At 45.1% G+C, this 26,502-nt stretch overlaps 1 protein-coding gene across 1 annotated transcript in view; it reads left to right on the top strand.

Moving 5' to 3' along the window:
* Positions 1 to 26,502, top strand: part of CSMD2 (CUB and Sushi multiple domains 2) — a 308,910-nt gene that overhangs the window by 71,019 nt on the left and 211,389 nt on the right. Inside the window, exon 4 of the mRNA XM_053998582.1 lies at positions 8,195 to 8,307. Within this exon, the coding sequence (XP_053854557.1) occupies positions 8,195 to 8,307 (113 nt within the window). The remainder of the gene's footprint in view (positions 1 to 8,194; positions 8,308 to 26,502) is intronic.

Below are 26,502 nucleotides of genomic sequence, written 5' to 3' on the forward strand. Positions count from 1 at the left end.
TGGGAAGGGAATTAAAGCTCATCCCATGGGCAGGGACACCTTCCCCAGCCCCAGCTCCTGGGCTGGAGGCAGCTCTGCAGCTGGGGTCTCACCTGAGCAGGGCAGAGGGGACAAAATCCCACTGCAGTCCCAGGAAATCTTGGAAAAACAAGCATGGAAGGGATGTGAGCAAAAGAATAAATCACGTCCAACTCCATGGTCTTCCCACTCCATTGCATTGCATGGAAAATCCAATTTATTGAAATTTGATGCTCAGTACCTGTCCCCAGTCTGAGCCATGAAGGCCTCATATATCTGAGCTGGCTGTGCTGGCTCTGGGCTCTATAAATAACACTTTTCTAGTGGGAATTGACCCAAACCCTGCTTTAAACAAGTGGAGAAATCCATCCAGGCTGGGATTTATGAGCTCTGTCACTGTCCCCCGAGCCCGTGCTGGTTAATGAAGCTTTGTCAGTGTCAGAGGTAAGCAAAGGGCTCCTGGGCCTTGATGGATTGTGCTTGGCTTGGGCAAGGGAGGGAGGTGCAGCTGATTCCTGAGACTGAGAGCTGTGCTAGATAAAATTCCTGGGAAAATCAGTGGTGTTTATGGCACCGGGAGAGGTTGAGGAACAGAAAAACCTCGGGGGGTTTTTTACCCCTTGCTTGTTGCTGTCGTGGTAGAGAAAAATCAAACTAGTGAATGTCGCAAGCAGTGGGTTGCACTGGTTTGGAATCAATTCTCCAGCAGGTGGGATGGGATGAAATGGGCCATGTGAGTGAAATATGAGCAGATCCAAGGAGTTGCTGGTGCTTGGGGCACTCCTGTGCAGGTGTTCGTTCTGTGCCTGACTCCCAAACAAAAGCAGTTGGGTTCTGAGCACAAATCCCTCCACCAGCTCGGGTAAATCCAACGGGGAACTGTTCTTGTGTCACTGCAGGATCCTTTTAAGTTGGCTGAGAGTTGATTTTTTTGTGGTCCAGAGCATCATTTCAGCCTTGCAGGGCTGCAAATGAAAGGACAACTATCTCAGTGACACCAGCGAGCTGTGCCTGGAGGACAGAGCTGCCTTTTAAGTGTCTGCAGCATTTGGGAGCTGGGAGCGCTCTCAGATCATGCTCTGCTTGTTTTATTGATGATTAATGAGAGCGTTCGTGTCCATGGGCTCTGGAAAAAAAGCTGACATCTCGCTGTAATTGTGTTCCTCTTTAATAAATACAGGGAAAATCTAACAGAGCCACTGAGGGGGGGAAATTCCTGCCCCAGCCAAGCCTGAGGAAATGCCAGGAGAGAGCGAGCTGGCTGCTCAGGGGTGGATTTATCCACAGCCTCTGGCAGCAGGGGAAGTTCTGCAGGAAGGAGAAGGGATGAGATGTGTGAGAGAGGCTGAGGCAGCAGCACCTGGGCTGAGGGCCCCTCTCAGCACCTCCTCAGCCCCAGCTCCCCCAGCCTTTCCTGCTCCAGGCCCTCCCTCAGCTCCACAGCTCTCCAGGAGCTCCTGGCCCTGCTGTCCCAAGGATCCCAGAGCTGGGCAAGCACTCCAGCTGTGCCCCCAGGGCTGGGCAGAGGGGCAGCATGCCCTCCCTCACACCTGCCTCAAAAGGATCATTATCCCAGGGTGGTGCAGGGGTGCCAGGCTGCTGTCATTTACCCTGCACACAGCAGGAGAGTGCCTCATTTGATGGGGAATTTTCCTTTTTCTGCCTTTAAATGACAGGCAGAAAAAGCTCACCGAGCTACGGGGGGGATGTAATTTAATGCTGGGTTAAATGACACAATCCAGTGCATTTTCATTAGATGTTCTGAGACACTTCTCCAGCATTTATGCTTTAAAGGCTGCTGGATTGCCAGCTGCAATAACTGTTTTGATTGCAGCCTGAGCTGATGGTGGGCATCCTACCAGAAAAATAATGGGCTGGGCTTTAATTGTGGCACCTGCACTCCCAAAGTGCGTCAGCGCTGCGTCCAAGGGATGGGAAATGTGCAACAGATGGAGCTGAGGGGGCTTGGAACAGGCCTGGGGGGTCCTGGCTGGCTGTTGGGGTTTGGGGGGAAAAGAAATGTTCAGGTGTGGCTTGAAGCTGCTGAGCAGAGCAGCCGGGGGGGCTCTGGCTGGGCTCAGCTCCTTTCCCAGGGGCACGGGGCAGTTTTCCATCGGTGCTGTCACTCTGGGAGGATCCAGAGGGGCTGGAGAGTGTCCAGGGAAGGTTGGAAAGCTCCTGCTGGAGCTGAGGGGGCTCAGCCTGGAGAAAAGGAGGCTCAGGGGGGACCTTGTGGCTCTGCACAGCTCCTGCCAGGAGGGGACAGCCGGGGGGATGTCGGGATCTGCTCGCAGGGAACAGGGACAGGAGGAGAGGGAACGGCCTCCAGTTGAAGCAGGAGAGGTTTAAATTGGATATGAGGGGAAATTTCTCCATGGAAAGCGTGGTCAGGAATCGCCCAGGGAGGTTTGGAGTGCCCATCCCTGGAGGTGGCACAAAGTGGGGATTGGGCACAGCTTGGATGGTCCTGGAGGGCTTTTCCAGCCTCCTGACTCTGGGATTCTGTCCCAGCCAGGCTGAGCCTCGTGGCCAGGTGGGGTTTCTCACCTGTGGAAGGTGCTTTTCAGTGCCATCAGCTCTCCCAAAACTGATTTTTCCTGTCCTGCTGCAAGTTGGGAGCCAAACCAGGAAGATTTGCAGCGTCCGTGGCGCACCTGAAGCAGAGCACGAGGGATGCGAGCAGAGCAGAGGATTTCTGTGTTGATTTGTTTGGATATATTGATTTTTTGCAAGGGCAAGCTTATCAAGTGGCATTTCTGGCGCTGGTCTCCTTTGGTTCCTCGCTGCAGGAGCAAAATTAAGCCAATGAAAAACACATTGCAGATCTCACACAATCAGCGCTGGCTCCGAGCACGTTAAGGGGATAATCACTCAATAATCCATTTGGCTGGAGGTACAGGAGGAATGGAATATGATTATTCCTGCTGTTATTACTGCCCTCACCTCCATAAAAACACGGAATGGAGTTTGCTGCTTTCTTGCCTTGTTAGTGTGTGTTTTTTTTGTGGTTGCTGCCCTAAAGATCAGCGATGTCAGAATTGCTGTTTGGTGGGGAATGATTCCGTGTTCTGTCTGCTTTTCTTGTTGTTTAAATTTCTCTGGGGTGCAGATTTAGGGAGGAAGGCAGGAGAGCAGTTACCAAGCAGGGATTCCTGCCAATGCTGGCTGTCCTGGGGCTTTGGAACCCTGGTAAATGATTGTTCCTTCAAGGGGATGCTGCCTGGGCTCTCACTTGGACAAGACAAGGACATCAGAGAAGGAAAAAAAAAAAAAAAATCAGTTTTGTGCTCTGGCTGGAGGTTTAAGAGGAGAAGTGGCTTTTATTGTGATTTCAGTGAGAAGCTGGAGCAGTTGCAGCTCGCTCCCAGGGCAGGATTTCCCTGCAGGAGCAGAGGTGGGAGGTGGTCCACAGATATTTCCCTGATTGAAGCAGCATTTCCTGCTTCCTCCTGGCTGAGTTTGCTCCCTGGGGTGTTCTGCGGGCAGGGGGGAGGTTTGGGGTGTGGGGAGCAGGGTTTGGAGCGGGGTTTGATGCCTTTGGTGCTGCTTTGCTGGCTGGGGACACACGAGGGAACCTCTGAGGATCAGAGCTGCTTTGCGTTTATCAGTTCCTAGAGGTTCCCCTGGAAATTGTTTTTCCAGCCAGCGTGGGCTCTGTGGAAAGCCTGAGAACGAGCTCAGTGACAATTTCATGCCCTCGTGCACAGGCACTTCTCTCTTAAAGGCCTGTTAGTAGAAAATAGCAGTTGTGTTGGAATAAATGCTGCAGGGCAGTGTTGTTTCAGGTAACACTTAATTCCTGTGGCTCCTGGGGGACAGCAGCTCCTTCCTTACAGGTAGAGGACATGTTCGTGTTGCCCTGAATTAAAAGCAACATCTGCAGAGTGGGATCCTCTTAGCACAGGGGCTGTGAGCAGAATCCACGATGCAAAAAGCTCAGCTCAGAGGGAGCAGATCCACTCTGGGTAAGGAAAAGCATGAACAGATTCCTGGCTGATGGGATGAGGATCAGGGGAAGTTCAATCAGCAGGTTCTGCTTTTATTAAAGCTGGTCCAGGCATTTTCCTGGATTTTTTTTTTTTTGAAGTGCATGGATGTTTCAGCAGGCCACTCTAATTAAACTGCCGAATTAATTAATAAAAACAGTGGCACTTCCACTCAGCTCAGTAAAAACTGAATCCTTCTGGCTCCTGGAACCTCTGTTAATAAACAGGAGCAATTATAATAAATTGGATATAATAAACAGGATATATAATATTGGATATAATAAACAGGATATATAATATTGAATATAATAAACAGGATATATAATATTGGATATAACAAACAGGATATATAATATTGGATATAATAAACAGGATATATAATATTGGATACAATAAACAGGAGAAAAGCATGAACAGATTCCTGGCTGATGGGATGGGGATCAGGGGAAGTTCAGTCAGCAGGTTCTGCTTTTATTAAAGCTGGTCCAGGCATTTTCCTGGATTTTTTTTTTTAAGTGCATGGATGTTTCAGCAGGCCACTCTAATTAAACTGCCAAATTAATTAATAAAAACAGTGGCACTTTCACTCAGCTCAGTAAAAACTGAATCCTTCTGGCTCCTGGAACCTCTGTTAATAAACAGGAGCAATTATAATAAATTGGATATAACAAACAGGATATATAATATTGGATATAACAAACAGGATATATAATATTGGATACAATAAACAGGATATATAATATTGGATATAATAAACAGGAGAAAAGCATGAACAGATTCCTGGCTGATGGAATGGGCTGATCAGGGGAAGTTCAGTCAGCAGGTTCTGCTTTTATTAAAGCTGGTCCAGGCATTTTCCTGGATTTTTTTTTTTAAGTGCATGGATGTTTCAGCAGGCCACTCTAATTAAACTGCCAAATTAATTAATAAAAACAGTGGCACTTTCACTCAGCTCAGTAAAAACTGAATCCTTCTGGCTCCTGGAACCTCTGTTAATAAACAGGAGCAATTATAATAAATTGGATATAACAAACAGGATATATAATATTGGATATAACAAACAGGATATATAATATTGAATACAATAAACAGGATATATAATATTGGATATAACAAACAGGATATATAATATTGGATATAATAAACAGGAGAAAAGCATGAACAGATTCCTGGCTGATGGGATGGGCTGATCAGGGGAAGTTCAATCAGCAGGTTCTGCTTTTATTAAAGCTGGTCCAGGCGTTTTCCTGGATTTTTTTTTTTAAGTGCATGGATGTTTCAGCAGGCCACTCTAATTAAACTGCCAAATTAATTAATAAAAACAGTGGCACTTTCACTCAGCTCAGTAAAAACTGAATCCTTCTGGCTCCTGGAACCTCTGATTGTTAATAAACAGGAGCAATTGTCCTTGCAGCTTGTCCAGAGCATGGATTTTATGCTGAGGGCTGCTCAGTGCTGCTGTGCTGACATTAAAACTTAAATCACGGGCTGGCAACTCCGTGAGCTCTGCCAATAACTGGAAATTTTGCTTCAATAAAGTTCTCAGGCAAAGCCCGTCAGCTCTCATCAGTCAGAGCTCAAATGTGTGTGAAATAATATTTAGGTTTGCTCAGTGAGAGGCAGAAGAGGAGGGAGGTTCCCCCGCTGTCTCTGGGGGCTGGTGATGATTTTGAGGAGGAATTGCTTGGGTTTGGGTGCTCAGAGAAATTTAAATGGTGCCCCCCCCTCCCCAAATCTGGTTTTGTTCTGTGGGTGCCTTTTCATTCCGTGTGAAGAGAGGAGATGAAATAACATTTCCAGGTATTTCTTAAAGGGTCAGAGAGCTTTGTATCACAGGTGATCCTTTGCCCCCCTGGCACAAAGTGGGATAAACCTCAGAGTGTGTTGTAAGAAGCTTTAAATTCTCTTTTTTCCCTGTTTATCTCGTGCTGCTCCTGCCCTTGTGATCCCTTGAGCACTCTTGATCCCAAATGATAGCAAATTCCTTCAGTTCCTGCTGCTCCTGTGGTTTGTAAAAGTCTGGGTTTGGGGCAGCTCGGGGATTGCTCCTGGATTCCTGCATTCCCCAGGAATGGCAGGCAGCAGTCCCCTGTGGGATTGCTTTATGGAAATCTGTCCAGGAATCCCCTTGGCCACGTGTAGGGAGATCTGGAAGTTGTAAAACTGTAATTTTGGTCAACAAGCTGGTCTGGGGATGGCTCAGCACCAGGGGTTTGTGTTTGGGATTAATGAAAACCATTAATGAACAGGTTTTATAATAGAATCAGTTGTCATTCCATGGGGGAAGCAGGTGGGAGTTCCTGGATTTGTCCCATTTTATTTTCTTCTCTTCACTCTGATTTGTGCCCGTGTCCTGGGAATTCCTGCACTGCAGCTCCCAGAGCCTCTGGTGCAGCAATTTCCTGGCTCTGAGCTTGGGTTTTTACCTCAGGGAGGAGGTGGGAACCATCCTTTGGTGCATCTTGGATCTGTCCCTACCTAAAACCCCCAACCTTGTCCTGGTGCTGGGCTGGGGAGGATTCCAGAACCTTCCAGCCTTATCCACGTCAAACACTCTGGAGGCACCACACTGAAGCTTTAATTAGTTGTTAACATCTGTTTTTTTTGCCTTTTTTTTGGGGGTTTGTGGAAAGCTTCAGTCAGATTTTTACTCCCAAGGTTCTCAGAACATTTCAAGCATCACTGAACAAAGCCCTGGCCTCACTCAGCACCCCAAAATCTCTGTCCCATGGTGTGGGTTCTGCTCCAGCATCCCAAGGCTGGGTTTGTGGGGTGCCCCAGGTGTGAAGCAGGGAGGGGTTTGGGGCAGAAGCAGTGAAGAACCACAAGAGTGGAGAAAACCTGTGGGAAAAAACTCTGCAAAACCATGAAAAATTACAGGAGCAGTTCCTGTGGTCAGGCAGAAGGTGGGAAAAGCCCAGGATTTGTTGCTCTCAGGCTGTCCCAGGGTGTTCTGGAGCTCTGAGCTCCTCCAGGAGCGTGACGGGATCAACCCCACACCTGGGTTTTTGTAGGGCTGTGCTGAGTGTGACCTCGCTGGGGGATTTTCCTGGTGAGTGTGACCTGGTGTGGGTTTTATTGGTGAGTGTGACCTGGTGTGGGTTTTATTGGTGAGTGTGACCTTGTGTGGGTTTTTCCTGGTGAGTGTGACCTTGTATAGGGTTTTTCCTGGTGAGTGTGACCTGGTGTGGGTTTTATTGGTGAGTGGGACGTTGTGTGGGTTTTTCCTGGTGAGTGTGGCCTGGTGTGGGTTTTCCAGGTCAGAAGTGCTGAGTGTGACCTCACTCTGGGATTTTCCCAGTGAGTGTGACCTGGTGTGAGTTTTTCCCAGTGAATGTGACCTTGTTTGGGTTTTTCAGGTGAGAAGTGCTGAGTGTGACCTTGTGTGGGATTTTCCCAGTGAGTGTGGCCTTGTGTGGGCTTTTTCCAGGTCAGAAGTGGTGAGTGTGACCTGGTGTGGGTTTTTCCTGGTGAGTGTGACCTTGTGTAGGTTTTCCAGGTCAGAAGTGCTGAGTGTGACCTCACTCTGGGATTTTCCCAGTGAGTGTGACCTGGTGTGGGTTTTTCCCAGTGAGTGTGACCTGATGTGGGTTTTTCCTTGTGAATGTGACCTGGTGTGGGTTTTTCCCAGTGAATGTGACCTTCTTTGGGTTTTTCAGGTGAGAAGTGCTGAGTGTGACTTTGCTGTGGGTTTTTTGCCAGGTCAGAAATGATGAGTGTGACCATGCTGTGGGTTTTTGAAGGGCAGTGCTGAGTGTGACCTTGCTGTGGGATTTTCCCAGCGAGTGTGGCCTTGTGTGGGTTTTTCCCAGGTCAGAAGTGCTGAGTGTGACCTGGTGTGGGTTTTCTTGGTGAGTGTGACCTTGTTTGGGTTTTTCCTGGTGAGTCTGACCTGGCGTGGGTTTTCTAGGTCAGAAATGGTGAGTGTGACCTTGTGTAGGTTTTTCAGGTCAGAAGTGCTGAGTGTGACCTTGTGTGGGGTTTTTCCTTGTGAGTGTGACCTGGTGTGGGTTTTCTAGGTCAGAAATGGTGAGTGTGACCTTGTGTAGGTTTTTCAGGTCAGAAGTGGTGAGTGTGACCTCGTATGGGGTTTTTCCTTGTGAGTGTGACCTGGTGTGTGTTTTTCCTGTTGAGTGTGACCTGGTGTGTGTTTTTCCTGGTGAGGCTGACCTCGCTGTGGTTTTTTGCAGGCTGACAGGGTTCCAGCTGCCTGCTCCCATCGTCAGCAGTGGCCTGGTGCTGTCCCTGTGGCTCGTCAGTGACTACGCCGTCAGTGCCCAAGGCTTCCAGGCCAGCTACGAGGGTGAGTCCAGGAGGGGCTGGAATTGCACCTGAACAGGGCTTGGGGGGGGTGGGAAACTGAGCTGCAGAGTCTCTGCCAGGATCTGGACATCTCTGCCTCATTGGTGTGCAATTTAATCTGTTTGTTTCAGCATTTAAATTCCAGCAGAGTGGATTTTTTTTTTTTCATTAAAAGTGTACTCAGGTTGAATTCCCTGGAATAGCTGGGAAGGGTGGGTAATGTCAAGAAAATTCATCCACAAACATCAGAGGTTTATGTCCAAAAATGAGTCCTTTGACTTTATTCCAATAAAGGGAGAGGCCATGGGGCATTCCCCTGGGGTCTCTCAAATTTTTGGAGGATGCAGCCTCCTTTTTATCCCAATTTCCCTTCTCTCTTTCTCCATTGGCTGAGGGACTTGAGAGGTTCAGACTTCCCAGAACACCTGATACCAAAGATTCCCCTCTAATGTACAACCCTCCTTTTAATTTTTAATTCTTACGGAATTTAGCATTTTTCTCCTTTATTTCATAATATCTAATTTCATTTATCATCAAGCCTACAGTTTATTTGTAAAAGCAAATATCTTTTTTCCATTCACCAATCAGTGGAATCCTTCCCATTGTTTCTTCTATCTCTCAGTGCTGGTCTTACCTACCAGCAGACCCACGGCTGGTTTGGAAAGACAAATCCCTCATTCCTCTCAGCAGCGTGGGGCTGACACTGGGATTTCCAGGAGCAGTGTCCGTGTAGGCACCAGGAGATTTGAATTCCTGCAGGAGATTTGAATTGCTGCACTTCTCCTCCATTCTCTTCACCCGTTTCTTATTTTGCTTTTCCCTCCCCTGCCTCCCCCAGTCCTGAACTCACCCTGTGTTTGCTGCCCAGGGGCTGCGGGGGTGAAGGGTTGTTGTGATTTATTAAAGAAATATGGATATTGATCTAGCACCAACTGTGACAGACAAAAGCTCTCTGACAGTTTAAAGTTAGAAAGTGTATGTTCATTGCGGCGCCGGGCAGCATGCGGGACAGCTCCCAAATGCACACTGCACCTTTCCAGAGTCCTTTTAACCACACAAGAATTGAATATCTAAAACACAAATACATATTCATCATTTAGGACATCCCATTCCTCACTTCCTATGCTAATCATTCCAATTATTAAGCATGCGTAGTTTGTTCCTTGAAATGGGTCGGTGGTCCCTTTCATGGGGAGGGGTCCCAAAGTGAGGAAGTAAATGAAGTCTTCCTCATTCTGACCTTTCTGCCTTTTCAATGCAAATATGACAAATGAACCTTGGTAGAACTCCCATTCCCTGTCTTCAGTTGGTTTCAGAACAGAGGAGGCCCACAATTGTCTCATGTTCCTAAAAGCTATTTGTCAATTTCTATATTCCTCATTACAAACCCAGCTAACTAAACATTGTGTTGACAAGCAATCAGTTATTAGTTAACTACTAACTCTTAACTTCATCAAGGCCTACTTACAGAATCCCTTTGTTTTAATTAACTGTAGTAAGGCTTATCTCTAACTAAAATCTTAACTCCTCTAAAATCTCTAAATCTCTTAAAGTTTATATTTCAGTTGTTGGAGTCCAGCACATCCCTCTGGCTGCCCTGGCTGGCTTCAGACCCTGGCAGGGGGCTCAGAGACCCTGGCATGAAGTCAAAACCACCTGTGGCTTCAATTTTAGCCTGTGGGAAACTGTCAATTTTACATGAGGAATTACAAGCCACAAGGGTTTGAGTGGTGTGATATTTAAACTAACACAGGGTGGAAAAACAGAATTTTGGGGTTTTTAAGATAAGGGGTTCAGGGGGACAAGATGGAGGGATTTGGGCGTGTCCTGGCCTTCTTCTTGTACTTCTTGCCCTCCATGTCTGGGTGTGAGGGTGACACTTTTCTGTTGGTTTAAGGTAGGGACACACTGCCCAAAGTAAATGTTAATATTGGTAATAAATTGTAAACATGGTACACGTAACTTTTGATATAAAAGGTAAACACCGCCCGACAGGGCAGAGCAGAATGCCAAGGCTGCCTTGCTGAGAGCACCTCGGCAGGCCAGAGAGAAAATATTATAGATAAGAAGGAAAAAAAAACAACCTTGAAAAAGCAACTGGAAGCATTCCAGACCTCTTCTTTGGCTGCGTTCGGGCTAGGGAAGCAAAGACTCTTTTTGGATCTCTCGTGGGGTCACCCTGACCTATAGGAGCCCCGAGAGAGAGAAATCCACAGGCTGTGTGTGTGAAAGCTGCAAGCCCTCCAGTACTCGGGGCCAGTGGAACCCTTGGACATGTGGAGACAGCTGTTTTATAGTGGAAGTCAGGTCGTGATGTTCCGTGCTGCTGCTGGGGGAATGACAAAATAACCATGTTAAAATTCGGCTTACGCGGCTGTTGATTACTGAACCTAAAATGCTGCTCAGCTCCCCATAAATTTTTTTGTTTGTTTGTTTTTGTTTTTTGTTTTCCTTCCTGGAGTCCTTAAAATTATCATTAAGGCTGAGAACTTGTTGGTAGTGAGTCCAGCTGGCCAATTACCCCGGACATTCAGCCAGGGAAATGCCTTCGCTGAGGTGACGGTGGAGCCTTTCCTGCTCTTGACAGTTAAATTCTGTTCAAATCCCCTCCAGTTTCAGGTGAAATTCTCTCATTCCCTGCTCTGCCTCGAGGCACTGGGAGGGTTTTGTCGGTGCTGAAGCCATCGGGGGCTCTGTGGGGTCAGCAGTGGGGGCAGAGCTTGTCCCAGGATTGTCCCACTCGTCCCCATAAGGTCAGAGAGCAGCTCTGGGTACTCCCAGGGGTTGGGGTCACTGGGGAGGCTGCGGGGGCTGGCAGGACTGGGGAGGAATTTGGGGCAGGGGAGGAATTTGGGACAGGGGAGGAATTTGGGACAGGGGAGGATTTTGGGACAAGGGAGGGTTTTGGGACAAGGGAGGATGTCAAGGCAGGTGAAGGTTTTTGGGCAGGTGAGGATGTTGGGACAGGTGAAGCTTTTGGGGCAGGTGAGGATTTGGAACTAGGTGAGAATGTTGGGGCAGGTGAGGTTGTCAGGACAGGTGAAGCTTCTGGGACAGGTGAGGATTTGGAGCTAGGTGAGGATGTTGGGACAGGTGAAGTTTTGGGGCAGATGAGGATGTCAGGACAGGTGAGGAATTTGGGGCAGGTGAAGGTGAAGGTTTTGGGACAGGTGAAGCTTTTGGGATAGGTGAGGATGTCAGGACGGGTAAAGCTTTTGGGGCAGGTGAGGATTTGGAACTGGGTGAGGATGTTGGGACAGGTGAGGAATTTGGGGCAGGTGAGGAATTTGGGGCAGGTGAAGCTTTTGGGGCAGGTGAGGAATTCGGGGCAGGCGAAGCTTTTGGGGCAGGTGAGGATGTCAGGACAGGTGAGCTCCACACCCGTTGGGAGGAAAGGCAAATCCATTTCCAAAACCACTTTCCCCCCCCCAAATTTTCACATTTTGTTTCAGATTTGCCCATTTTGCAGCCCCTCTGCTGGAACATCTGTCAGTCTCTGTGTGAGACACGTCACTCCCAAATCCTGGGACAGAGGACACGCAGCTGCTTTTGCACTTTCTTGACATTTCCAGTTCATTTTTTGGCATTTACACACAGCTCCTTGTACACTTTGTAATGTTCTTTTATTACCTTGATGCCGCAGGAAATCTTGTACAAAGGCTGGCGCCAGGGCTGCCCTTTAGTCACACACATCTGAAACGATCTGGGGTTTATTTGGCTGGTGATTAGGAGGCTTTCAAGGCTCGAACTGAGGGGGAAAATAAATGTATTTAAAACTTAACCTGAGCCAGAGTGACAGAGAGAGTGTTGGCATAAATCAGAGTTTTATTTTGAGGGTGGGAGAGGGGCTCGATTGCTGAAATACCACCCTGAAGCAAATAATTCACATTTTGGGTGTTAATTAAGGCTGAAGGAGCTGATAAATGCAGTTTGGGCTGCTGCTGGAGTGCTGCCTCAGTTCCTTGGGTGTTGGAATCCAAAATGCAGGGAACTCTCAGAACTTTGGGGCCTGGAAGCCAAAGCTTAGAATTAAACCCAGGATTTGATCTGAGACCTTGGAAAAGGCTCCCAAACCGAGGTGCTAGAAGCGAGAATGTGGATTTGTAGTTTAAAGCAGAGGCACGTCAAGTTAAGAAGAAGAAGGTTTAGAGTTTTGGAGTTTAATATACAGAAAAAATAAAAGTAATTACAGAGGTAAACAAAAAAAAAAAAATTAGAATGCAGCGCTGCAGGTTTGTTTGGCTAAGAAAGCTCACACTGTAGCATGAGTCCATAAGATGAAATATGTAAAGATTGGATCAAAACCATAAATATCCTTATTGGCAGTGCTTGGTTGGTCAATAAATCCTTAAAACATTTTGTAACTAAGGCTCTTGTGACCTCCTGAACCATGCAGTAACGATGTGAGCCCAACTCACCCTTCCTGCCTATGGAGAAGATCAGAAAAATAAATCCCATCATCTCAAAACTCAGCAGTCCCGTCTGTAACTCATTCAGAATTCCTTCCAAAAGCCCCAAGCTCGGGAAAGTGTGACTCAGGGAAGTGGCAGTGGCGGGATAATTCCCGTTTAAAGGCAGAGCAGTGCCTCAGAGCCCGCAGTGAACGGCTCTGCCATGATCTGCCATCAAAGCCCCCTCACTATTCTCCTCCTCCCTCGGAGCCAGCGTTGGCAAATGCACCAAAAGAAACAGAATTTTAAAATTGGGAACAAAGGCTGTCAGGAACTTTTATTTATTTATTAAAGGAGGACAGGAAGAAAGTACAGCTGGAGGCATCAAAGTGGCACAAAAACATTTACAGCGATGTCTGCTCTGCCCCAGCCTCTGGGGAGGCATCAGCTGAGGCTGCTGTGGGCACAGAACATTCCCTGCCTTGTCTGGGAGGGCAGGGAGGGCTGGATGGGGACACGGCCACGTCCTGGCAGTCCTGGGGTGCTCCCTGGGCAGTCCTGGGGTGCTCCCTGGGCATTCCTGGGGTGTTCCCTGGGCATTCCTGGGGTGTTCCCTGGGCAGTCCTGGGGTGCTCCCTGGGCAGTCCTGGGGTGTTCCCTGGACAGTCCTGGGGTGCTCCCTGGGCAGTCCTGGGGTGTTCCCTGGGCAGTCCTGGGGTGCTCCTTGGGCATTCCTGGGGTGCTCCTTGGGCATTCCCGGGGTGTTCCCTGGGCAGTCCTGGGGTGCTCCTTGGGCATTCCCGGGGTGTTCCCTGGGCATTCCTGGAGTGTTCGTATTCCCAGGGTGTTTTTGGTTCCCTGGGCATTCCCAAGATGTTCCCTGGGCATTCCCATGGTGCTCCCTGGGCATTCCTGGGGCGTTCCCTGGGCATTCCTGGGGCGTTCCCTGGGCATTCCTGGGGTGTTTGTATTCCCAGGTTGTTTTTGGTTCCCTGGGCATTCCTGGGGTGTTCCCTGGGCATTCCTGGGGTGCTCGCTGGGCAGTCCTGGAGTGTTCGTATTCCCAGGGTGTTTTTGGTTCCCTGGGCATTCCCAAGATGTTCCCTGGGCATTCTTGGGGTGCTCCCTGGGCATTCCCATGGTGCTCCCTTGGCATTTTTGGGGTGTTTGTGTTCCCTGGGCATTCCTGGGGTGTTCCCTGAGCAGTCCCAAGGTGCTCCCTGAGGATTCCCAAGGTGTTCCCTGGGCATTTCCAGGGAGTTTGTGTTCCCTGGGCATTCCCAAGATGTTCCCTGGGCATTCCTGGGGTGTTCCCTGGGCATTCCCAGGGTGTTTGTGTTCCCTGGGCATTCCCAAGGTGCTCCCTGAGGATTCCCCAGGTGTTCCCTGGGCATTCCCGGGGTGTTTGGTCTGCCCAGGGAGGTGGTGGAGTCACCATCCCTGGATGTGGCCCTGGGTGCCAGGGTTGAGTTGAGCCAAACAAACTAAAAACCCACAAAACAAACAAACTAAAAAGACACAAAACCAACCAAATTAAAACCCACAAACCCCAAACAACCTAAACCCCCACAAACACCAAAAAAAAAAAAAAAAAAACCCAAAAAAACCCCAACAACAACAAAATAAAAAAAACCCAAACAACCCCAAACCCAAATAAAATAAAAACCAAGCAAACAAAAAACCCAGACTAGGTTGAGGTGCTGGGATTGGGTTGGACTTGATGATCTGGAAGGTCTCTTCCCACCTGGTGATTCTGTGAATTTGTGTTCCCTGGGCGTTCCTGGTTCTGCACCACCTCACCCTGCAGAGGTTCCCAAGAGACCCAAAAAGCTCAGGGTATCCCTTGTTGTGGGAATTCCTGTTCCTGGGGGCACATTTCAGTTCATTTGGGTTTGTGGATTTTAGTTCATTTGGCTTTGGGGGAATTTTAGTTTATTTGGGTTTGGGGGATTTTAGTTTATTTGGGTTTGCAGGATTTTAGTTTATTTGGGTTTGGGGATTTTAGTTCAGTTGAGTTTCAGGATTTTAGTTAATTTGGTTTGTGGATTTTAGTTCTTTTGGGTTTGTGGGATTTTAGTTCATTTGGGTTTGGGGGATTTTAGTTTATTTGGGTTTGTGGATTTCAGTTCATTTGGGTTTATGGATTTTACTTTGTGGGATTTTAGTTCATTTGGGTTTGTGGATTTTAGTTCATTTGGGTTTGGGGGATTTTAGTTCATTTGGGTTTGTGGATTTTAGTTCATTTGGGTTTGTGGGATTTTAGTTTATTTGGGTTTGTGGATTTTAGTTCATTTGGGTTTGGGGGATTTTAGTTCATTTGGGTTTGTAGATTTTAGTTTATTTGGGTTTGGGGGATTTTAGTTCACTTGAGTTTGTGGGATTTCAGTTCATTTGGGTTTGGGGGATTTTAGTTCATTTGGGTTTGGGGGATTTTGGTTCATGTGGGTTTTTGGTTTTTAGTTTATTTGGGTTTTCCCCCTCCAAGGGCAGTCTCAGCCTACCAAACCCAGCAGCTCATTTGGGTTTTAGGGGGAAATCTCCATTTTTGAGTTTCCAAATCCAAGAGGAACTCGAACTGATCCACCCACGGAGCAACAGGGGCTGCAGAGCCAAAAAGGGAGCTGGGAAAAGGGAGAAGTGCAGCAGCTGCTGTGGGGCTGGAAAATCTGGGAATGGAGCCCCCAAAATCCCATCTGGGGAGGGGAGAGAGGCTTGGATCAGCACAAATCACTGGATTCAGTGGCTGCTGTGGAAAAAGAAGCGAGGGCACCCATGGCAGGACCACGGGGAGGGAAAAGTTGTCAGCTTTTTTCTTGGGGAATTGGGAGAACAGAGAGGATTTCATTTCCATTTCAATAAAATGCTTTGATCTCAAGGTAATTTTTTTTTTTTTTTTTTTTTTTTTACACTTAGGAGCTTCTAGGAAACACCAGCAGTGCAGGGAGCTCCGTTTCAGCACGTCTCATTTAGAAAATATTTAAATTAAGTGCTTTCATGCTTTTAGCATCCCTAAATTTGTTTTCTTTCCCTGTTTACTGTCCCTTGAATTCAACATGATTTCCTAATTAGCCCCGTTCACCCTCAGACTGGGGGATTTTTCCTTCTTTTCTCACTAAAGGATTTTTTTTTTCCCAGCCCCAACCCAGCTGTGGAGTCCTGAATTTCCTCTCAGCTGCAGAATTTTGGAGCCAGTTATAAATAATCCCAGTTAAATTTGACTGGGACGTGAATCTTGACAGCCTCATCTGGTGAAAAAAAAAAAAAAAAAAATCTTCCTAAAAATACAGAAATGCCCGGTTTTTTTTGCTTGCCCTGGAAGATGTGTGAGGCTGGACTGCAAAGGGAATTAATTTCCCTCCTTGCTGCCTCACACCTGAGGAATTCACTCAGAACTGACTTGAAATAAATCAAGAATGGGACAGTGAGAGGAAAACTCCACAGAAATAATAAATAAAGCAGGGCATGCAGAGCAGGTGGTTTATTTGCTCACTAATGAAGGGATAAAAGAAGATTAAATTATTAAAGTAAATTCATTTATTAGAAATCACCACCTCTGGGTGCTGTGTTAGACCAGAGGGTGACAAATAAAAAGGGATTTAAGGAAAAATACAATAATGGAACTGTTTGGGTTGGAAGAGACTTCCCAAATCCAACTTTGGAGCAATCCCCACCTTGTCAAGCGGAGCATGGGGTTGTATTTTCATTTATATCCTTGTCAGGACACAATTTATAAATCTATCTGTAGAAGAGGAATATAAATATACTTATTAAAAAGGGATGGATATATATATATATATATATATATATATATACACATATATACATATATATACATATAAAGGAAAAATCTATTTTAAAGGGATAGAAATAAAATACAAATATGAAAATAAATAAATAATATTTTAAATATAAATAGATATAAAATACACCTCTAGTTAAGTAAAATATAAAGGAAGAGGGCTCTGTACAAGTAGAGGGATGCAATAGTGTCAGATGCTATTTTTTTTAGGACTACTCAACTATGGAACTTGGAATTTTAATTTTAGGGTGGGTTTTTTTTGTTGGTGGTCTGGATTTTTTCCCCCCCCCCAAAAAAAGCAGAGTTCAGTGGGAATTCATGGAGGGACCCAGGGCCCTTTTTTAAAGGCATACAAAGGGATATAAACCAGTAAGTGACTATTTAATATATATATATAAACATAAAATACACAAATATTTAAGTAAAATATTAAAAAAAATAGTTTTTTTTTTTCTTTTTTTTTTCTTTTTTTTTTTAAAAAACCTCTTCGTAACTTAGAATTTTAATTTTAGGGCAGAGTTCTTGTTGGTGGTCTGGATTTTTTTGCCCCCCAAAAAAGCAGAGTTCAGTGGGAATTCCTGGGGAGAAGCAGGGCCAGGTGGATCCCTGAGGAATTCCAGGGGACGAAGCTTTCCCTTCCCAAGACATCGACGGCAGCTGCAGCAAATTCTCTCTGCAAACACTGATTGAAAAGGAACAATTAGGGCTGCGCGAAGACTGCTCATTTTCAGGAATTAGAGGCGTTGAAATCCCGAGGGAAACAGCCCCGAGGAGCTGGAGCTGTTTGGAGATAAATACTGGGCTCATTCTTCACGGGCTCTTTGCAGAGTTGTGCAAACAGATGGAGAAAACACAATTAAATTGGATTTTTATTGCTGCTTCCGCCCCTCCCGGAGCATTCCTGGCTCTGGGATTTGTTGGGAAGTTTCTGCTGCACTTCTCCCTTTTCCCAGCTCCCTTTTTGGCTCTGCAGCCCCTGTTGCTCCGTGGGTGGAACAGTTTGAGTTCCTGTTGGCTTTGGAAACTTAATAATTGAGATTTTTCCCTAAAAGCTGCCCAAATGAGCTGCTGGGTTTGGTAGGCTGAGAATGCCCTTGGAGGAGAAAACCCAAAGCAAACAAAGCCAAACGAAACTAAAAACCACAAACCCAAATGAACCAAAATCCACAAACCCAAATGAACTGAAATCCCCCAAACCCAAATGAACTAAAATCCCCCAAACCCAAATGAACCAAAATCCACAAACCCAAATGAACTAAAATCCACAAACCCAAATGAAGTAAAAACCACAAACCCAAATGAACTAAAATCCCCCAAAACCCAAATGAACTAAAATCCACAAACCCAAATGAACTAAAATCCACAAACCCAAATGAACTAAAATCCACAAACCCAAATAAATGAAAATCCCCCAAACCCAAATGAACTAAAATCCACAAACCCAAATGAACAAAAAACCCACAAAATTAAACAAATTAAAAACTCATAAAAGAAAATAAAAACCAACAAAACCGACCAGGCAAAACATCCAAACAAACAATCTAATAACCCACAAACCAAACAAATTAAAAACCACATGCTCAAATAAACTAAAAAGACACAAAACAAACTAAAACCCACAAACCCAAATAAACTAAAAACCACAAACCAAACAAATAAAACCCAAAGCAAAGAACACACGAAGCCAAACAAACCAAAAACCCACAAAACAAACAAACTAAAAAGACACAAAACCAACCAAATTAAAATCCACAAAACCCAAACAAACTAAATCCCCACAAGCACCAAACAAACAAAAAACCCCAAACTAAAAACCACAAACCCAAATAAAATAAACACCAACCAACCAAATAAACTAAAAACCACAAAACCAAACAAAGACTACAAACCAATCCAAAAAAAAAAAAAAAGACACAAACCCAATAAACTAAAAACCACTAAGCAAACAAACTAAAAACCCAAACTAAAGAACAAACAAAGCCAAACAAACAAAAACCCCACAAAAGCAAACAAACATTCTGCTGGGGATATCGAGGGTAAATTTCCAATTTTAATAAGGTGCTAAATCACAGAATGAGCTCGGAATGCTGATGGGAAGTTCCCATTTGGAATCCTGGAGTGGTTTGGGTTGGTTTTGGGTTTAAATTGATCCCATTCCACCCCTGCCAGGGCAGGGACACCTTCCATCATCCCAGCTTGCTCCAGCCTGGCTTTGGGCACTTCCAGGGATCCAGGGGCATCCACAGCTTCTCTGGGAATTTCAAAATTCCCGCTCTGCTCACTAAAAACCAGCCAGAAAGTTACTTTTGGATAACAGCAAGCCAAATGGTTCATCATCCATCTTGTTTGTGGGAGCAGCTCTGGGCCTTCTCGGGTGGATTTATTTATGTTTTTTTTTCCTTTTTGCAAACTCAGTTTCAATTTCCCTTTCTGGAATGTGCCTCGGCAACTTCAGTGCAACTTCCAAGGATATCCCAGAGGCTGGCAGAGGAGCAGCTTGGGTTTGATTAAATCATCACCAGCTGCAGAAGCAGCAGCAGACGTGAGGCGCGAGAGCAGCGGGGTCAGGGGAAATTCGGGAACAAACGAGCCCACGAGTGGGAGATGTGGGCAGCAGCCTCAGCAGCTGGGCCTTCCTGCCACTCCTCAGTCACACTTTCAGATGAATCCAGCACTGGCTGAGCACAGCAGAGGAAGCCTTGGAGTAAAAATGTGGTGAACCCCGGATCCAGGGAAGAAATGCTGCTGTCTGCTCCAGAGCAGGAGGCTGAAGGACAGCTTTATTAAAACTATACTATATTCCATTAATATACTATTTAAAGAGATACTATCCCATTCTACATACTCACTTCTTACTCACCTCTCTAACTAACTCAAACTGGGACTCTGCTGAGAGCCCAGCACAGCTGGATCCCACTGGGCACTGAGCCCAAACAGCCTTCACCAGAATCCAGCCCAGCAATCCCTGCAGGTGAACAAGCTCCACACCACATTCCACATGGGGGAAACAAAGGGACAGAGATAAAGATTGTTTTCTCTTCTTCTCTCTGTGCTTCTCCTGAGAGACAGAATTGTGTCTCTGTGTCCAGAGAGTGGGAATGTCCCAGAGCCTGGCTGGAATGAAGATCCAGATCCCAGGATCAGGGCGTGGTTTGGGTTGGGAGGGCACTTAAAGCTCATCCCACCCCACCCCTGCCGTGGGGACACCTCCCACTGCCCCAGGCTGCTCCCAGCCCCAATGTCCAGCCTGGCCTTGGACACTTCAGGGATCCAGGGGCAGCCCCAGCTGCTCTGGGAATTCCATCCCAGCCCTCCCCACCCTCCCAGGAAGGAATTTCATCCCAATACCTGACCAGAACCTTCAGCTCAGACAAATTTATCAGCTTTCAACAATTTTACTGCTTTCAAATTCCTCCTGAGTTTCAGGACTGGGTAAGTGTCAGGTGGAGCTGTCTGACATCCTGTGGTGTTTGGAAAGTGGGGAAACGATTCCTGAATATCCACGTTGGATCTTCCCCATCTTTACTCCTGAGCAGAGAGCTGTCCTCAATTAAGAGAATAAAGTTTGTAGCCCTTCACAGCTTGTGGTGATAAAGCCACGGAGAAAACAGCATGGCAGGCCATAAAATCCTGGATTTTGGGATGTGCCAGCCCAGGAGCTTTTAATTTGCTTTTTTTCTCCAGGGTATCAGTCCCTGGATTCCATGGAAAACCAGGAGAGCAGGGCAGGACTGTCGATACTATTGAGTGCCAGGGTTGTTCTACACAGGGCAGTGTCTGCAAGAGGAGATGGATAATTAGATTTCAAGCCTAGCCCTGCATTGATTCTGTCCCCAATTAAGTGGTTTCCACCTCATGTAAAACATTTGGCTGGCAACAGGTTTGCCTTGAGCAGGTTTTTCTTGGGGAATTTTTGCTGTGTCCCTGTCCACAACCTGCAGCTCCTGGTCCCTTTCCATGGGCCGTGGGTTGGAAATGAGGGATTTGGCACAAGTGTTCCCTGGCAGTGACGTGTGTGGAGTGGTGGATGGGAATCTGGAGGGAGAAACAGCACCTGGTTGGTCAAAATCCCTCACCTGGGCTTTTTATCCCAAATTAACCCGAATTCCTGCTGGTGCTTCGGGTCTGTGCCAGCACTGGGCGAACTGGTGTGAACAAAAACCTTGGTTTGTGTCAGAAAGACCCAAAACCACCTCCTGCAGCATTTAGACAGCAGTTGCTGTTTTCTGGACAACTCCCAGAGCTCAGGAAGCCACCTGAGAGACCCCAAAGCTGCCTTTTAAATCCTATTGAGCTGCTTTATTCCCACTTTGCTCCGGAGCAAAAAGGACGGAGCAGAGCTGGAATTGTTCTCCTGGTCACAGGCACGTTCCAGGCAGTGCCACTCCAGCCTTGGGAGGGCAGGGAATGGCAAATGGGCATGGCAGGGGTGATGCAGTTATTTTTGCCAGCCTTGGCAGGAGCTGTGTGAGCGCTGCTCCGTCGTGTCCAATAAATTTTGGGATGTGAAATCCAGCCAGGCGTGTGCCCCGTGCAGGGGTGATGAGCTCGGGGCTGCAGCAGGCGCTCATAAAGCAAAAATCTTGATTAGAGGGTGAAGGAATAAATGGGAATTTAGCTGTGCTGGCAATTTAGCTGGATTTCCCTGGGAATTCGGGAGTCTGGTTCATGAACCGACACTTCCTTAGGTGGGGAAAAGGGACAGAAAGCAGGAATGGGGATGTTCACTGAGCTTGGCTCTGGATCAAGGAGCTTTCCATGAGTTCCCAAGGTCAAATATCCGTGGGGTCGGTGCAGGAGCTGCAGCTCAGTGAGGGGAAACACCTTAAAAGCTCCATTTCCATGGATTTTCCTGCCTGTGCCTCTCCTGTGGGGTGGGGTGAGCCTGTGACCTTCACCTGGTGATTCCAAAGCATCTTCCTGATGGTGGTCACCTCATCCCAGAGCATTCCTCAGGGTGGGAAGCTCAGCTGGATTCTGGGGAGGATCCAGTGGATTTCCTGAGGTGCAGGATGGGCTGAGCTGGTGCTGCAGCTCCTGGGGGAGCTCGTGCTGTTGCTCCTGGAGTGCTCAGTGGGATTTTTGGAGCTGTAAAATCCTGGAATCCCTGCCCTGGGAATGGCAGTGACCAGGAATCACTGGGAATTCCTGTCCTGGACGCCGGGGTTTGGTGGCTGTGGATGTGCTGCTCCCATTCCTCCTGCTGTCCCCGAGTGTTCCCATTGCTCCAACGAGACCAGGGGGGAAAATCCCACTGAAATCCGTGTGGATTTGGGATTTTCCTGCTTTTCCCCTCCCATTCTGGGGTTTGGTGGCTGTGGATGTGCTGCTCCCATTCCTCCTGCTGTCCCCGAGTGTTCCCATTGCTCCAACGAGACCAGAGGGGAAAATCCCACTGAAATCCGTGTGGATTTGGGATTTTCCTGCTTTCCCCCTCCCAGTCCAGCCCAGCAGAGCCACGTTCCAGGGCCGGATGATTTTTCTCCCCATCAGGATCCCAGACTCGCCAGCACTCCAGGGAAGGAAGAGTCAAACCTTCCTATTCTTACTTTTTTTTTTTTTTTTTTCTCCTTTTTAGCCCCACAAAAAGATTTTTATTACTTCAATGAGCTCCCAGCCAGTCTGCCTTAATATCCCACTAATTGATTTTAAGGCTTGGAAGCAGCAGAGCTAATTAGCATTTGCTGACTCAGCCCCAAGCCCCCCTCCCCTCCCGGCAGAGGATGGAGCAGATATTGACCCACCACGTTTGCTGCAGCCCTCAATGAAGTCGAGGGAATATTAAGTGCCTCCTATTGGCGTGTGATTTGCATATGCAAATGAGCCCAATCAGCGCCGCAGAGAGGCCCTGCAAATAGGAGTCTCTATTAAAGCATTTAAGCAAATTCAAGTGACACTTGCAGTGGAGGAGCTGCCACTCCTGGTGAGGGAGGAGAGGGAAAAACCAGTGCAGGAGCCACTGAGGGGCCTCTGGAGCTCGAGTTTGGCCCGTTTTGCTGCTGAATTTGGTCCAATTTTGATGCTTAATTTGTCCCATTTTGGTGCTGAATTTGGTCCAATTTTGATGCTTAATTTGTCCCATTTTGGTGCTGAATTTGTCCCATTATGGTCTTGAATTTGGCCCATTTCGGTTCTTAATTTGTCCCATTTTGCTGCTGAATTTGGTCCATTTTGGTTCTTAATTTGGCCCATTTTGGTGCTGGATTTGTCCCGTTTTGCTGCCTTAATTTGGCCCATTTTGATGCTGAATTTGCCCCATCTTGGTGCTTAATTTTGCCCATTTTGGTACTTAAATTTGGCCCATTTTGCTGCTTAATTTGGTCCATTTTGTTGCTTGAATTTGGCCCATTTTGGTTCTTAATTTGGTCCATTTTGTCTCTTAATTTCTCCCATTTTGGTGCTGAATTTCTCCCATTTTAGTGCTGAATTTCTCCCATTTTGGTGCTTCAACCTGGCCCATTTTGGTAGGGATTTTAGGAGCAACTCAAACAAGGAAATGGGATCACTGAGCACAACACATCAACAGGGAAATAAAAGCTCAGGATTCAGATTTTTAAAACCCAAAATTCAGATTTCCAAAGCCCAGAATTCAAGTTTTTAAACTTGAGGAGTTTTTAAACTAAAGGATTTTTAGACCCAATAAGATTTCAATTGATTCGGAAGATTAAGTGACCCAAACAGTTTTATGAGAATGAATTATTTCTTCTATTATTATTATTATTATTATTATTATTATTATTATTATTATTATTATTATTCACACCTTGGGAAAGGCTTTTTTTTTTTGTGCTGTAGGTGCTGGTAAAAACTGGTGTAAAATAACAGGAAATCCAACAACTCCAAATAAAATGAAAAGCTGAACTAAACATGCCATAATTTTCCAGTTATTTAATCTTTCAGTAAAAACTCACCAAAATCAGGAAAATTTCATGTAAATTCCCCAATTTTGTGCAGAAAATTGCAACAGGTCCCAGTTTGTTCCTGCAAATCAGCTTTTCCACATTCCCCTTTGTGCTGGGAGTGTTTAATCCGTAATGATCCCCTCCTAATTCTTAATTTTTTTTTTTTTTTACTGCAAGAACTTTAATTACTGAAGGGTGCTTAATTAGCAGATGTGGAGGGCTGATAGAAGCGATGCCCACTTGAAAGGGATAAAATTGAACCTCTCCTGAAAGGGAATTTGGAGTATCCTGAACCTTCCAACAGCAAATCAGTGGCCATCAGCTCTCAGGAAAAAAATGAGGATTTTAGGAAATATTTTTATTTTCTGGGCAGTCAGGTCGTTGTTCATCATTATTCCAACTCCAGCTGGTCAAGAGGGATGGTTTCAGTTTGATTTGCCCATTTAATGCCCTGTATAAACTTCATTAGGAGGGAAATAATTGAGTTTGGAAGAGTTGAGTGCACGACCTTTAATTTATGCAAGAGATGGGGGCTCAAATGTGTTATTGGAGGCATTAATTTCCTTTAAATGGAAATTTTTATTGCCTCTGCCATCAAATTCCTCCTGTTGGGGTTTGGGTTGGGCTTCCAAGAGATGGGAGGAGTGGATTTCCACCCTGACCATCTCCCAGGAGAGGATTTTGGGGACATTTAATAGGGATGAAGTGAAGGTGATTGGTGTCCTGTGGGTTTTCCAGGATCCCAACAATTCCCAACAAAACCCCCTCGGGCAAGGCCGCTGTGGAAGGTGAATTTTGGCTTTTCCAGCTCAAATTGTTCTGCCAGCCTGAGGTGTGACAGGCAGAGGGGTAAGAGGCCTCCTCTGCTGTGGGAAAAAGGGAGAAAACAAGGAAAAAAAAAAAAAAAACAAAATATCTCCCCAAGCAACCAGCAAAATTCAGGGAAAAGCTCCTCCTGAGGATTTGGGTTTTTCCTCACTTGTGCAGCAGCTCCATCCATCCCTGGACACAGGAACTCAGCTGGCTTTGTGTTCCTGGGGAAAAATGAAGGGGGAAAAAAAGTGAATCCACCTGCACAGGAGCCCTGGAATATTCCCCAGTCCCACCCTGGGGTTAGAAACAATCTCAGAGGTGTTTTTAAAAATATATTTAGCAAATGTATTAATATTATATTATAAAAATTCATTAAATTACGTAAATTAAATTATATAAAATATAGAATAATATATAATTATCTATAAGTATACAATTATAATAAATATTAATATATAATATAGTAATATATTATATATTTCTATATTATAACGTATAAGTATAATATATATATAATTATATATATTATAATTATATAGTTATATAATATAGAATTATAAATTATCTATAATTATATGTATTATATATAATTATATCATTATATATTTTATTATATATTTTATTATTTACTATACATTATATTATTTATTATATATATTATATATAATTATATATAATATATAATTATATAGCAAATATATTAATATATTCATCTTTACCTATAATAAATAACTATATAAACTGCATATATTAACATATGAAATATACATTAATATATCAAATATATATTAAATAACAAATAAATATATATTAAATAATACATATTAACGATATCCAATATATTTTAAATATATTAAATATATTAAATAGATGTTAAATCTATCAAATATACATTAAAGATATATTAAATATGTTAATTATATATTAAATATATATTAAATCTATCAAATATATATAAAAGATATATTGAATATATTAAATAGATATTAAATATGTATGAAATCTATCAAATATATATTAAATACATATTAAATATATATCAAATATATCGAATATATATTAAATATATTTTAAAGATATTTTAAAGATATATTAAAGATATATTTTATATATCAAATATATATTAAAGATATGTTAGATATATCAAATATATATTAAATATATATTAAATATATATTTACTATATCAAATATATCGAATATATATAAAATATATATTAAAGATATATTAGATATATCAAATATATATTAAATCTATATTTACTATATCAAATATATATTAAATATATTAAATATCTATAAAATATGCCAATAAAATAAGCGTATGAGCTCCCTGTGTGAATGTGTTGAGTTCATCCATTCATTTCTGTAAGTCCAGCTGTTTCTCCTCTGCTGGCTCAGGTTCCTCATCCCACATTCCCCTTCCATCCCATTCCATTGGTGCGATCCCAGCGCATGCCCTGCAGCGCTGGGCGCCCATTTCAGCCTGAGGGGGGATAAAAGCTGAGCTCGTTCCGTTCCAGCTCCGTCCTGGTGCCAAAAGCAGCAGGGGGAAAGGAGCAGTGGAGAATGGAGGGTGGGCATTTGGCAGCTGCCCCGCTGTTCCATGAACGGGCAGCGTGGCACGGCTGCCTGTTGGCAGCTTTGCACAAAAGCTGAGGGGAAAGAAAGAGGAAAAAAAAAAAAAAAAACTCGGGAAAACGGGTTCCAAATAACCCTGATTCCACAGCAGTTTTCCCTTTTTATTCCTCCCTGATGGTTTTTGGGAAGAATTTGTCCTTAGATTACTTATTTATTACTGTGGAGCATCTGAAATTTAGCTGGATTTTTTTTCTCCGGGCCCTGCTGGAGCTGGGAGTGTGGAGGTTTGATCTCCTTGTTGGAGGAATAAATTTGAATTTCACAAAATGAGTTGTGAAGTGTTGATTTGTGATGATGGTGAGCTGTGAAATGAATTTATTGTTTTGCCCTGGCCTTGTGGAGGAAGAAGATCTGCAGGAATATTTCTTTCATTTCCCTCCCCATTTTTACTTCATTCTGGTGTTTTTTTTCCCACCTGTGCAAACCCATGTCCATTTATCCCCTGGATATGGGAACATCTCCTGCTTCAGCCTCTTCCCAACCCCTCCATCCTTTTCAGAGTTGGTTTTGCTGCTGGAATTATTTTTTTTTTCCCCATTGCTGTGTCATTGAATTCTGTGAATTTCCCCCTCCTGCAGGTTTAATCCCTTTAGTGTAGGGCTTGGCTGGAGCTCAGGAATGTCTGAGATGGGCGTTGGAGCCACCCTGGAT

Source organism: Vidua macroura, chromosome 25 (genome assembly GCF_024509145.1).
Source record: "Vidua macroura isolate BioBank_ID:100142 chromosome 25, ASM2450914v1, whole genome shotgun sequence".
Taxonomy (NCBI): Eukaryota; Metazoa; Chordata; class Aves; order Passeriformes; family Viduidae; genus Vidua; species Vidua macroura.